The sequence below is a fragment of the Pelodiscus sinensis genome, chromosome 7 (genome assembly GCF_049634645.1).
Source record: "Pelodiscus sinensis isolate JC-2024 chromosome 7, ASM4963464v1, whole genome shotgun sequence".
Lineage (NCBI taxonomy): Eukaryota > Metazoa > Chordata > Testudines > Trionychidae > Pelodiscus > Pelodiscus sinensis.
In genome coordinates this window covers 3299395-3313391 of record NC_134717.1, presented here as the reverse complement: position 1 = coordinate 3313391, position 13997 = coordinate 3299395, and the positions used below count along the sequence as shown (strand labels likewise).

Genomic DNA, 13997 nt, shown 5'->3' with positions numbered 1-13997 from the left:
TACCTATCACAAATGTTAGTTACTTCCCAGCAACCACTTGCCAGTCACTTTTTTGGTTGGTTGCTGAAATCATGTATATTCTAAATTAAATGCCAAAAAACCCCTACCATTAACTTAAAGAACATGAACTCCCACAAAGCTGTAAGTCACTAAGAAAAGTTCATACCAGTGAAATTCTTTGTGCTTTGTATGCCACGGTTGATGCCCATGAGGTCAGACTAGATGATCGTGACGGCCCATTCTGACCTTAAAGTCAGAGTTACCAGCCAGCATGTGCAATACAGGGAAACTGTGCAATTCCATTTCAGGAGTATAAAGCATCTAATCATTAGGACCCTGCATGGATACAAAATTTATATCTGCAACTGTATCTACAAAAGTGAGCCGTGGATATCCACAAATATGCAGGATTCTAGATACAAAATTTGTATCCACAAAAGCGAGCTGCGGATAGCCGTATCCATATCTGCGGATGCAGATACCTGCAGATATCCACTGATTTGCAGGGCTCTGCTAACAATGGTTGTGTCAGCCTGATTTTTTTGGTTTTATGTTTTAGCTTGATCAATTTGCAGACATTCCAGTCCCCAGCAGAACAGCATTCACATAAAATGGCCTTAAATATACATAATTTTTATGAGACTTGAGGTTTATAAGATTCTTCTTAGCAAGGAAAAGTGACTCATTCTTCGGGGAAAGGCAGCTGGAGAAATGTTAGCAAAGGTAAGTAAAACTAAAAAACAAAACAATGTTTTGGTAAGCTTGGGTGCTACATGTAATTAAATGGGTACAAAGGCAAGATGAAATTTTCAAACTGTTGTGCCAATAATACTGCAGGTCCAGTGCTACAATGTACAATACCATGACAGCAGTCCCCCAATAGCTCCATTGTGGGACAAGATCAGTGGAAGCTCCACAGGACCAGGGAGGGTGCACTATTACAGCGGAGAAGTCAAAAGCTCAATCTGCTTGCGGACTGATGTATTTGGTTTTAAGGAAAACCACATTTATCCATAAGGAGACTCTCGTGGACAGCTACCAAACAAAAGGCCATGACAATTAGTCCACCCTAGGGATGTAAAAGTGTAACCATTTTAACGGTTAACCAATAAGCAGCAGCTTATCGCTGTCTATTATGGTTACACGCAGGTTTCACTGCGGGCTCTGCATTAGAATGCCTACGGGAAGAAGGAGAACCCCAGCAGACTTCCATCTCACAGCCATCACTTACACTGAATTCTACTCCTGTCTGGGGAATTGCTTTTCTTTATTTCAATTATATCCTCGAATGCTTGATGGCCTAAGACATGAGACAGATCTTCCCTTCTCAAGCACCGTAGTTCACACTAATTCTCCATCATCACTTAACCGTCTTTACATCAAGACCCTTTCTAAAATAAAGGCTGAAATTCCACCGCAAGTTACTGGGCTTGACACAAGGTTGCATTCCATGGCATGTTATGCAAGAAAACAAAGAAGGTGGTCAGAACAGTCGCTTCTAACCCTAAAATCAATTATCAAAGCACTGCACTGGTACTGAAGCTGCCGCGTGCATGTCTGAGGACAGGGCTACGGAGAGCCAATCAAGTACCACAGGAGTCAGTTATTAGTGTCTCAACAGATGCAAGTCTAGACACAATTATATTAGCATGCAAAGACAGGACCACAATACGGAATTTACTATGGATTTATGCTATCAATAGTCTTGCCTGAATGACAAAGCATCTCAATACTGTAGCAGATTTATAAGGAAGACTGCTTGCCATAATTTAACATAAGTGGGATTAGATAGTTCTGGCTGCAAGAGAATATAGCCTGTAGCACAGCGATCAATATGTGTGGTAGGAAAAAGAGAATCACCTCAGCACACTGAACTTTAGCAATGTAGCCGTTGTTCTGCAGCTCCATCCAGTTGGCCTCATAGAGTTTTGGTCCAATCAGGAAATTCAAGTCGACAATTTTGTCATCTTCTCTGACAAGAGTAGCAGTCAGTCCCAGTTTGCAGTGAGCTTGCACAATGGTGAGCACACGTCTAAACATTTTGGCTAAGAAACAGAAGGTGAAATGTCCTTGTTATTTCATAAATGGATTACAGAGACACACATTGTTGTATTTTTGAAAATCCACAATGCACAGCTGTATGTAGCGATGAGCACAGTACATAAGAATGGCCATACTGGGTCAGACCATAGGTCCATCTAGCCCAGTGGCCTGTCTTCCAACAGTGGCCAATGCCTGGTGCCTCAGAGGGAGTGAACAGAACAGGTAATCATTATGTGATCCCTCCCCATCATCTATTTCCAGACAAACAGGCTAGGGACACCATTCCTACCCATCCTGGGTAACAGCATGGATGGACCTAACCTCCATGAATTTATCTAGCTCTTTTTTTGAACCTTGTTAAAGTTCTACTCTTCACATCATCCTCTGGCAAGGAGTTCCACAGGATGACTGCGCGCTGAGTGACGAAAAACTTCCTTTTGTTTGTTTGAAACCTGCTGCTTATTAATTTCATTTGGTGACCCCTAGTTGTTATGTTATGGGAACAAGTAAATAAGTTTTCCTTATTCACTCTTTCTACACCAGTCATGATTTTCTAGACTCTACCCTCTTAGTCTCCTCTTTCCTAAAATGAAAAGTCCCAGTCTTTTTAATCTCTCTTGACATGGAACCCATTCCAAACCTGTAAATCATTTTTATTGCCCTTTTCTGAACCCTTTCCAATGTCAATATATCTTTTTTAAGATAAGGCAACCACATCTGTATGCAGTATTCAAGATGTGGTTGTACCATGGTTTTATAGAGAGGCAATAAGATAGTCTCTTACTCTATCCCCTTTTTTAATGATTCCTAACATTGTTTGCTTTTTTGACTGCCGCTGCACACTGAGGCTACATCTAGACTACAGGCTTTCTTCTGAAAGAGTGCGTCCACACTGCAAAAGTGCATTGAAAAAGCAATCTGCTTTTTTGAAAGAGAGCGTCCAGGCTGAATGGACGCTCTCTCCCATGTAAGCTGTGATTGCTATGGATGGAATGGCTACCAGGGCACCTGTGCTTTTTCCTCTTTCCTCTTCTTCTGGAAGAACTCCCTCTTCCCCGTCCACATACACCGTTTTGAGAAATGCCAGAAAATTCCCTCTGTTCTCTTGATCTTCTTGCAGAAGAATGCAATTGCAGTGTGGATGTTCCTCAAGTTTTGTCAGAAAAACAGCTGTTTTTCCCGACAAAACTCTGTAGTGTAGGCATACCCTGAATGGATGTTTTCAGAGAACTATCCATAATGACTCAAAGATCTCCCTCTTGAGTAGTTGTAGCTAAATTAGTCCCTATTATATTGTTTGTATAGTTGGGATTATTTGTTCCAAAGTCCATTACTTTGCATTTATCAGCATTAAATTGAATTTGCCATTTTGTTGCCCAATCACTTAATTTGGTGAGATCTTTTTCAAGTTTTTCACAGTCTGCTTTGGTTTTAACTTTCTGAGCAGTACAAAATGATTAAGGAAATACAGGACTTTCATCTAATGTTACTCTACATTAAAACCAAACTGTAGATTGATTGCCGCTTTTGGCTTCTACTTAAGCCCTTTTATTGCACTGTACATCCACTGTACAAACCTTAACTAGTCCTTAGGCCCCAGTATAATCTTCGGGTCAAGTGTCTGGAGAAGCTCACAAATGTGGGGGCCAACCTCAGGGCAGACTGTTACAAACCAGGATGCTAATACAGGTTGGACCTCTCTGGTCCAGCACCCTTGGCAACTAACTTGTCCAGAACGAGGGAATTTGCCAGACCAGAGGAGGTCCCCTGTTACCAACTCTCCAGGCCACCTTCTCTCCCTACTGCCAGCCCCAGAATTGCACTCCCTCCCCTCCACACCAGCTGCTGTGCTTCTGATGCCCCCATTGCTCTGGCTCCGCTATCACGGCTGCCGCATCTCCGGCCCTGGCCCTGCTATCGCAGCTGCCACAGTCCCTGCTATGCTATCAGTGCTATGGCACAAGCCCCAGCCCCATTGGGCTCCCAGCCAGGACTCCCTTAGTCTAGGAGTACCTGTGGTCCTGCAGGATGAGGGAGACCCGGTTTTGGGAGGTCCAACCTGCATTAAACTGGTGTGCGTTCTACAATTAGATTTCACCAACCCGGTACCAAATGTGAACTCCTCAAGCACCAGAACAGCCTTAACATGAAGTCACAAACAATCCCCTTGGGTACCTTACTCTACTATCCTGCCACCCAAACTTGCCCTTGTGATAGATGGACCCTTACACTAACCACTCACTCACAACAACGTAAAGGTCAGGACCAATCATTTACTACAGGTCAATTGTTACCTTCTCTCTCTCACCAAAGACAATGTTAATCACCAATCTTACATTAAACTATAACAGTTCATTCATTAGGAAAGAGACTTTAGAGTTTATTTGTAACATTAAAGCAAGTCGACATACACATATATGCATTACAATCTTAGGTTCCAAGAAGTAATAGCTACTAGACTATGGAAGCGCTCTGTGTCCTGTAGGGCTAACTCAAGATAAGCATCCTAGGGATCCTGCTTACACGTAAAATTCCAAGCAGCACAGTGAGACTGTTTCTCCTGGTCAGGGATTTTTATTCCTTTCCCTTAGATACCAAACTGTGATGGAACGCAGACCTGTGCATTGCCCCCTTTCATGGGGTGTGGGGAGAGCAAAGTATTTTATTCACTCGTGTTCCACAGTAGTTCACGTGGTGCCTGACACCTCTTGTGGTAAAACTAGTTTTTCACACTTGGTCGTTCTGCTTCTCACTAGGGGGAGGAGTTTTGAGTTTCCTAGGCAACGCTTTTATAGTTAAATATGACTTTATAATATGAGACATGGCTACAATAAGTGAGATTAATGCAGGCAACAACTCACAGGCACTAATCAGATCTCTATAAATCTAATTCCTATTTTAACAATACTACCACACAGGTGAGCCAGACTGCTTTTCAGCTATGCATTTGTCAGTGTTCAATGAGGCCTAAGGATCTTGCCATAAGCTGGCATCTGGGTTGCAGAATTACAATTCCCATTGATCAGATCCAAAAAAGAGTGATATAGGTGTTAAATTATTTCATTTAGGCCACAAAGCATTTCAAACCCTATTAGAATACAGGGGTTCTACTATTCCTAGATTCAAGACCTCTGGAAGAAGATAATCTTTTCAGGTCCTTCTAGTGTTCCCATGACCATCATCTTTCTAATAGTACTAAGTAGGCCTTCTGCCTTATTTTTTATGATCAAGTCTAAGAAATGATGGTTTTGAAGCAACAGCTTATATCTTCATTAAAGTGCCTGTCAGTAAGCAACGGCTATTTCCATATTTTACCATTTCTCTCATTTCGGCTAATACTGAAATGGTTTGCATGTAATTTTTAAGTAAGTGTATAGCAGTTGGAGACTTAGACCAGTTTGGTGGAGCATTTCTAACCAGCACGGTATCTTATAAACTATAATGCTCCTTTTTCTCCTTACAACACCATATATCCCTATCTGGAAATCAACATAACTCTCAACTATCAGAATTTCAGAAACAAATTAGTGTAGCTATATTTCTACCCCATAAAATACATACACAGGCAATGAAATCCCTAACCTATTCATAGGGACCAGACTTCAAGAGACTGAGAAGGAATGTCTCAGGATACACTTGAAAGAATGCACAACTTATCTTCCACTTGTATTGATGTAACATCCACATGGCTACTTTAGCAACTGTTACGTGAAAAGTAAATGGGCAGTAAGTGTATTTTAGAAATCTTGTAGAGATATTTAAGCCAATGTGGAAGAAAACCGGCACCATTCTCTGGACCACAGTTCTGGAGGTGACAATTCTTACTACTGTAATTAGGAAAAAAGCACTACTATACTAAAATGATTTCCCACTGGTATTAAGAATGATCACATGGATACCCTAATGAGTTAAAAGGTCTGTAGAAAGCAGTAATGCAAAAACTTGTACCAGAGCCTATGACTGTTTACACATATTAAGCCTTAAATACTAAGCTATTAATTTATTCTAGAACTACAGAATAGCATTGTGAGAAAGCCAGAAAAACGATGGGGAGAGGGGACTATTAAAGAAATTGTATACTCCTTCCTTACCAGGTATAGTGTGCACCTCATCAAGTATCATAAGACCCCACTCTTGACTTTTAAGCCATTCCATTACTCTCTCTGCTTCCCAAGACCTCTTAGTTGTGTGTCCCAACATAGAGTAGGTGCTAATTGCAACAGAGCAGCCAATAGGCTTGTCCTTGGCATCTGAAGTGAATCGACAGATTTGGCTGTCATCTATGGTGGACCACATTTTGAATTGGGCTTTCCACTGCTCCACTGAGACAGAAGAATTGCCAAGAACCAGGCAACGCTTGCGGACTGTACATGCAGCTGTAACTCCAACTAAAGATTTGCCAGCACCTGCAGGAGGGAAGGAAAAATAAGAGCAACTGTTATCATGTATGCACCTGACAGACAGTCTCCATCATTCCTTGGACAAAAAGGAGAAGGGGAGAAAAACACTTTGGAATAGTTAGCTAGGAAATCTCCAAGAGGAGGGAAAATTTCTCAGTATCTAGTAGGAATGTAAAATCCTGTTTAAAATGTTAACTGATTAAACTATCCATTTTAACCAGTTAACTGGCCTGCTGCATCACTCCTTCGGTTCAGCTGGGTTGGAGCTGCCCTCTGCCCGCGTCGTGCTGGTTAACTGGTTACCAGGTAAGCATGCCAGCAAGGCAATGTTTATCGGGTAACCCTTTACATTTCTAGTAGCCACAGCATCCGGACAATGATAAAAAGCAGCAGCTGCCTTTACATAGTAGCATAAGAAACCACACATCTGTGTCTGCTGTTCGTCACACACTTAGGAAAAAATCTCATCAAAATCTCTGCAATTAATGTTCTCCTTGTACCAAAACGAGCTGCTTCTACTAGTTTCTCTCATTCCAAAACTTAGTCCTGGTCTTCACTGCAATTTTACACTGGCATAACTAGATCACCAAGGGGTATGAAAAATCCACAGCCCTGAGTAATATAGTTACACAGACAAATCTATGTTGATGAGACAGCTTCTTCTGTTGACAGAGCTCCCACCTCTCATGGAGGCAGATTAACTACACCGACAGGAACAGCTCCCCCATCAGTGTAATACCGTTTTCGCTATGGCAGCACAGCTACAGCACCGTACTTGCGGAGAAATCTCTCGACTAGGCCAGACAGCTTCAGCAAGCTGTTAGTTACCTAGAGGGTTTCTGTTATTTCCGTATGCTGGATCACTCGCTGGTTAAAAGACACCAAACCAAGAGTTGGAGTCAACTATGAGTTTTCAGAATGGAGCAAGGTAAATAGTGGTGTCCCCCAGAAGCCTGTACTGAGATTGATATTGTTCAAAATGGGCACAAATGACCTGGACACGGGGGGCAAAATAGGAGGGTGGCAACATGTGCAAATGACACAAAATTACTGAAGATAGTTAAACCCAAAGCAAAGGGTTACAAAAGTATCTCACAAGACAGCAGAACAAGGTAACAAAATGGCAGATGAAATTCAAATGCAAAGTAATGAACGCTGGAAAACATTCCCAACTGTAAATACAAAAGGATGGAGTCTAAATTAGCTGTTACTACTCAAAGATCTGGAGTCATCATGGATAGTTCTCTGAAAACATCTGCTCAGTGTCCAGCAACAACAGCCAGAATGTTAGAAACCATTAGGAAAGGGATCGATAATAAAACAGAAAATATCAAAATGTCACTATTTGGGAGATAACTCTACTGGGACAATCCATAGAACTGAGATAGGAGAATGTTAATGGTTGCCAGCAACTGGTTCTATGTTCTATTGACATTTGCAGACCTAGATGCTAAGCAGATGCTAAGGGCTCTCCGTGACTCCTCTGCCCTTTCACAAAAATCAACAGGATTATATCCAGAACATTCCCTGAAATTCTCTGGAATCGATTATCTGTGGCAGTCAAAAATTGTGTTACCAACAGATAAATGCCATCAGGTTGCGTGTAAAGCCTTGCTTCAACTCAGCCAAAATCCAAATACTTACCACATGGCAGAACAATAACGCCAGATCTAGCACGCCCATTCCCAAACATCTTCCTTAGGCTTTTCTCCTGATACGGTCTGAGAACAGCTGTGGGCTTCAGGTCTATATTAATATCAGGATTCACTGAATCATTTCTGAAGTCATACTCTGCCAGCAAAGGGTACTCCAAATGGATGCAACGCTTTTGAAGCTCTTCAATCATTTCCTAGAAAGAAAACAAAGCTTCTAACTGCACATTCTAAATTTTTGAAACCTGCTGATAATTTTTTTAAAAATTGCCAGACAAATATGCAGACAAGTTTACTGTTCTTTTACATCCTTGCTCACTCTGTAACATCAGGATTTAAAACCTATTCACAGAACTTGGCTGGTGATCAGAGCAGCAAACAATCATTTAAATATTACTGTACATTATAAACAAAGGAGGGAAACTGCTGACAAATGGAAAAATTCAAATCTCGGAGAAGGTGTTATTCTGTGGGAAAAGTCCTTGATAACATCCTTCATAGGGCTATTGACAAATCAACATTTTGAAGGAGCAAATCCCTTCTTCAAATACAAAAAATTCAAAATACAGCATATCTGGTCATTATCAACAAGAATCCACAAAAGCTACTCATTAGTAACTGAGAAATCTGCATTCCCCCATAGAAGATATTCGATAACACCAGCATGTTGCTTTTAATTGCTAAGACACTGGAAAAATGTGATCTAAATAGCTTGCCAATTTTCTTTATATGTTACAATAAGGCAACAAAAGACTTGCCAAGTCTAGGATAAAACTAAAAAGTGCCTTGTAACTAAGTCTGATCTAATACAGTCAATGGCACCTGCTATCTGTTAAGCACCAATATGCTCCATCCTGTACATGATAGAAATATAAAATGAATCTCTTTCAAAGGATTTTATAAGCCCAGAGAGTTAGACAAAACACTGCAAGGAACTTCAGCAAAATCTGATTCAAACCACTCCATGATCTCACATCCCGCAACTTACACACTGCTGGGATGGAGAAGGCACTTGACAAACACACAGAAAATATTCCACACACAAAAATCGGAATAGTGAATCTCTTTATATAGGCCATGTTTGCATAAGGAGTAAGAATGGTATTGTAGCTAAGGCACTGAAGTTGAACTTGTGAACTTTGTCCTTGGGCAAGTCACTTAAGTTGCTAGTACCTCAGCTCCCCACTCGCATGAGGGACTAACAATGATATCTGTTTTACACAATATTGGCTTTTTAAGGATTCTGGTTGGGATTTTCAGATGTGCCCAAGGGAGTTAACCATGCAACTCCCTTTTAACATCAATGGGCTCCTTTGAAAATCATAGCCAAATTTTCTAGTACTTGTGATAGGCTGAGACATTACAACAAGCACCAAAGAAAAGTTCCCAAGACCTAATCAAGCTCCTCCAGCATAAAGGATATGGATGCAAGCCACATTAACGTACACCGTTCGGAAATAACAACCAACAAGATCCAGCAGACAAGATATACTTAAAGACAGTCTGCAGAAGCTGCTGGGGCTGGAAGGACACATCAAGTCACACAAAGCACGCAGGTGATTTAGAATCTACCTTCAGACTATATGAATATTCTCAAGTAATTATCTCACTTAAGGCTTAGTCAGCATGACCCAGTCCACCGGAGGCACCTAACACAAAGGTAGCCCATTCAATCCTGCAAAAAAGGAGCCCCATATTGCCTAGCAACTGCTCTGTAGCCTATTCATGATGCTCACATCAGCCAGAGAAGGGGCAGCCTCTCATCTCTCCCACCAAGCTGGAAAGGAAGATTCTGTGATGTAGAACTTTCAGAGAGGAGGGAAGAAATCTTGATGGCTCCAACAGCCGCCAATAGAAAAAGCCTTAGAATATGGTATTCTACAAACCCCAAATCCAATTGCCTGTAGTGCGACTTGCTATGACCATGGATGCCTAGGAGTCAACAGATACTTACCTGCTTAACTTCAAAAGATACAGTCTGTGTTTCTTCCTCCTCCTCCTCATCTTTGTCCATTTGCTCATAAAACTCAAATAAATCAGCCGGGACATCTGATTTATTCTGAGTGTCTGTCCCTTGGGATGTTGAAGGGCCTCCTTCACTAGATTTGGAAATCTGAAACAGGAATTTAACAGACTCAGATTTTCGCAATGATCACCACTGCAGATATTCAATGTTATGTACAGCCTCACAAAGTGGAATCCAGTGTTTTACAAGGTGACCCTTGATCCCAACGTACTGCTGATTTACTCGTGAATGTCTCCATGATGAGCTCTGTTTCTTCTCCCTCAGCATTTCTCAGCCGACAGTCTTTGACGACATGGTCCTGAAGAAGCTGCTGGATGACCTCAGGGTGGGTGCTTTCTACAAAATACCTACATGGAAAGAACATACAAGAACTATAGAAATACCTCCCAACAAGTTTAAAGTACAGCATATAGTCCACCTGTGGAACTCCTTGCCAGAGGAGGTTGTGAAGGCTAGGACTATAACAGAGTTTAAAGAGAAGCTAGATAATTTCATGGAGGTTAGGTCCATAAAAGGCTATTAGCCAGGGGATAGAAATGGTGTCCCTGGCCTCTGTTTGTCAGAGGCTGGAGAAGGATGGCAGGAGACAAATCGCTTGATCACTGTCTTCGGTCCACCCTCTCTGGGGCACCTGGTGTTGGCCACAGTTGGCAGACAGGCTACTGGGCTAGATGGACCTTGGGTCTGACCCAGTACGGCCATTCTTATGTTCATTATGCCAATCAACAGAGAAGCTGTCTGAGCACCTACTGGAATACTAGCACTGACGTTTCAAACAACCTGACAGGGTACGTCTCTACATCAAAGTTATTTCGAAATAACTTTCCTAATGTCTACACAAGCCAACTGCAATTTCGAAATTAAATCAAAATAGCGGAGGGCTTATTTTGAAATTGGAAAACTTCATTCCACAAGGAATAACGCCAATTTCAAAACTGCTATTTTGAAGTAAGTGCTGTGTAGACACTTATTTCGAAATAGGGGGCCTCCAGCCCTTTCCAGGATGCCCTGGTGGCCACTCTGGCCTCAACCAAGAACACTCCTCTCCCTCCCGCCCCGCCCCAGAGCCCTTAAAGGGGTAGACTCTGGCCACAGTGCCTGTGCCAGCTCCAAGCCTGCCAGCCCAGAGCCAGCAGTCACTTTCCCTGACCCAGTGGCCCCAAAACATGAGCCAGCAATCCACTGGTAACCAGCCCCTCCACCACTCCCCAGGAGCAGACTGCCAGCTCCCAGGAGCCTGCCAGGGCCCAGAGAAGGTGGGTGCCTTTCTGGCCCAAGGAGGAGATCATGGACCTTATTCAGGTTTGGGGGGATGCCCCCAACATCCATGATCTCCACACTAGATGGGAGAACGCGGCCATCTATGGCAGGTTAGCTGCCCGCCTGGCCACCAAAGGCCACATGCAAACCCAGGAACAGGTTCACATGAAAATCAAGTTGGTCCAGTGAGACGCTCAACTCTGAGCCCTGAGCTTCCCCTCCCCCTTCTTCCCCTTGCGTCCCCCTTCCAGCTCCCTCCTCCCAGGTTTCCCCCTCCCTTCTCCCACTCTCACTCCTCCCCCTCCCACCTCCTTTCCCCAGTCTCACCAGAATTTCATCCCCCCCCAGTTTTGTTAAATAAAGAGAGTGTGTGTTCATGAAAATACATGTATTTTATGTTACATCAGGAAGGGGGGGGGGAGGGTAGGGAGGGGAAAGTAGAAGGACGTGAGGAAGGAATGAGGCACAAGCCCCCAGTGGGGCACACCAGGGAGGCTCTTAGTGCTCCTAAGGGTGGAAGCTCTCCCACAGGGCCTCCTGGATATTGACGGGCAGCTCTGGCTCCATGTTGCAGAGTGCTGTGGTGTCCCGAGTGAGGGCAACCAGAGCACGCAGAGACAAAATGTTTTGCTGTCCCTCATCGAGGTAGGCAAGCAAGAAGGGAAAGCTGAGAACTGGCTATGCAGGGGGTGTCCCTTTAAGCACAGGCCTCCGATAGCCTCAGGCAGCAGCCACACAAAGTAACTCCTGCCCTGATGCCCTGCCAGACCTGGTTCTGGCCAGCCTTAAATCCGATCCAGCATCCACTCAGTGTGGATGTGCTATTTCAAAATAGCCAAATGCTAATTTGAAATGCATTTTGTGTGTAGACGTGTTATTTCGAAATAACTATTTTGAAATTAGATATTTCGAAATAATGCTGTAGTGTATCCATAGTGATTCTAGAGGCAGTCACTCAAGCTCTAGCATCTTTGCCACTGCTTGTTCGTGTTAAGGGGAAAACAGTTGTTGCTACTACAGAGAACTTTTCACAGACCTCCTCACAGAAAATCAACCACGTAATTTAGCTGTTAAAGTTCCTTCGCCTGAATAATCCATTTAGAAACTTTGACTAAAAAGACTCCAAAAGGACCCTTTAGCTAACTGAAAATCTCCCCACTTTACAGTCCATCATCTCTAAAAGGAGGCAATTCTTCTCAAGTCTAATTGGAGTGGGTGCAGGAAAGGAATCTAAGGACACAGTATGAGCCAACAGACCCCTTCGTATAAGGAAGAAGCTATGAAAACCTCACTTGGTAGACCTGGACGTGTTTCCTTCCTTTGAAGCTTGTCAATGAAGGGGCTTGTTGGCGAGTCTGTTTAAAATGTGAATCTATAGAAGCTGAAAAGATTTTGAACTGGAGAAGTGGAAGGTGGTTCAGGGAGATCCCCTGAAGCTGCTATAAATAGTTTGCTAGTAGTGAACATAAGAACAGCCATACAGGGTCAGACCAAAGGTCCATCCAGCCCAGTATCCTGTTGTCTAACAGTGACCAATGCCAGGTGCTCCACAGAGGATAAACAGAACAGGGAATCATCAAGTGACCCCTCCCCTATTAGGGATGTTAAGTTTAGATTAATGGAAATTCCACTGATTAGTTGATAAGGCGCCTCTGCCTTTGTAGCTCTTACTACAGATCAAGAGCGGAAGCCCAGTAGGGAGCACAGGGCCAGACAGGACTGGCCATATGCTCCATGCGGTGCCTGAGCCTTTGAAACGTACAAGAGCCCTCCTTTTCCTTTTATTTCAAAACGAAGCCCTGCAGGGAGCATGGGGCCAGCGGGAAGCCCTACCAGGGCACTTGTACATTTCAAAAGCAGAATTGCAGCGTCAGTCCTCGCTTGCACTGTTTCCTGCTGTGCCTCTACCTTCTCTGCCCCCTGCGGAGAAAGTGCTGGGCTGGGGGGAGGGGGAAATCAGCTTTTAAGCAGTATCCCTCCAACAGCAACTCCTGCTCCCTCCCATACCCCCACCCTCAACTACCTCTCTCTGATAGAGGCAGTAAGGGGGGAGGGCGAGAGGGAAGCGACTAGTTGCATCATTAGTCAACTATCCAATAAGCTTATGTTTATCAGAACGTCGACTAGTTGATTACATCCCCATTCCCAGCTTCTGACAAAAAGAGGTCAGGGACACCATTTCTATACATCCTGGATACAGGCAGTCCCCGACTTACGTGGATCCGACTTACATCGGATCCCTAGATACGAACGGGGTGAGGCAACTCCCACACATGCGCAGCAGCATTCCCGGGGCTCGCTCACCTGGGTCCTAGGATCCTCCTTCTCCTCGGGCCGGCTCCGACTGGGGTCCCGCAGAGCTGCCGGGCAGAGGAAAAGTTCCTCCCCACGCCCGCTGCCCCCCCCCACCCCCGTGCCAGCAACAGGCTGCCCCCTCCCCTGAGCAACAGGCTGCGGAACAGACAAAAGCAGCCTCTCTGCCCCTCCTCCCCTCTATACATGCCGGGCTCCCGGAGCGCAGCAGCGTCCCCGGGGCTCGCTCACCTGGGTCCTAGAATCCACCTCCTCCTCCTCTTCGGCCGGCTCCAACTGGCCTCTGCCTGCAGCAGCTGGCCA

General features: G+C 44.0%; 1 protein-coding gene across 4 annotated transcripts in view; it reads right to left on the bottom strand.

Annotated features, from left to right (window-relative positions):
- Positions 1–13997, bottom strand: part of ERCC3 (ERCC excision repair 3, TFIIH core complex helicase subunit) — a 53054-nt gene that overhangs the window by 20863 nt on the left and 18194 nt on the right. For all 4 annotated transcript variants that reach the window (XM_075933037.1, XM_075933039.1, XM_075933038.1 and 1 more), the window contains exons 5-9: positions 10333–10468; positions 10050–10208; positions 8088–8292; positions 6135–6449; positions 1861–2045 (exon numbers count right to left, since the gene is read on the bottom strand). In XM_075933037.1, the coding sequence (XP_075789152.1) occupies positions 1861–2045; positions 6135–6449; positions 8088–8292; positions 10050–10208; positions 10333–10468 (1000 nt within the window). The remainder of the gene's footprint in view (positions 1–1860; positions 2046–6134; positions 6450–8087; positions 8293–10049; positions 10209–10332; positions 10469–13997) is intronic.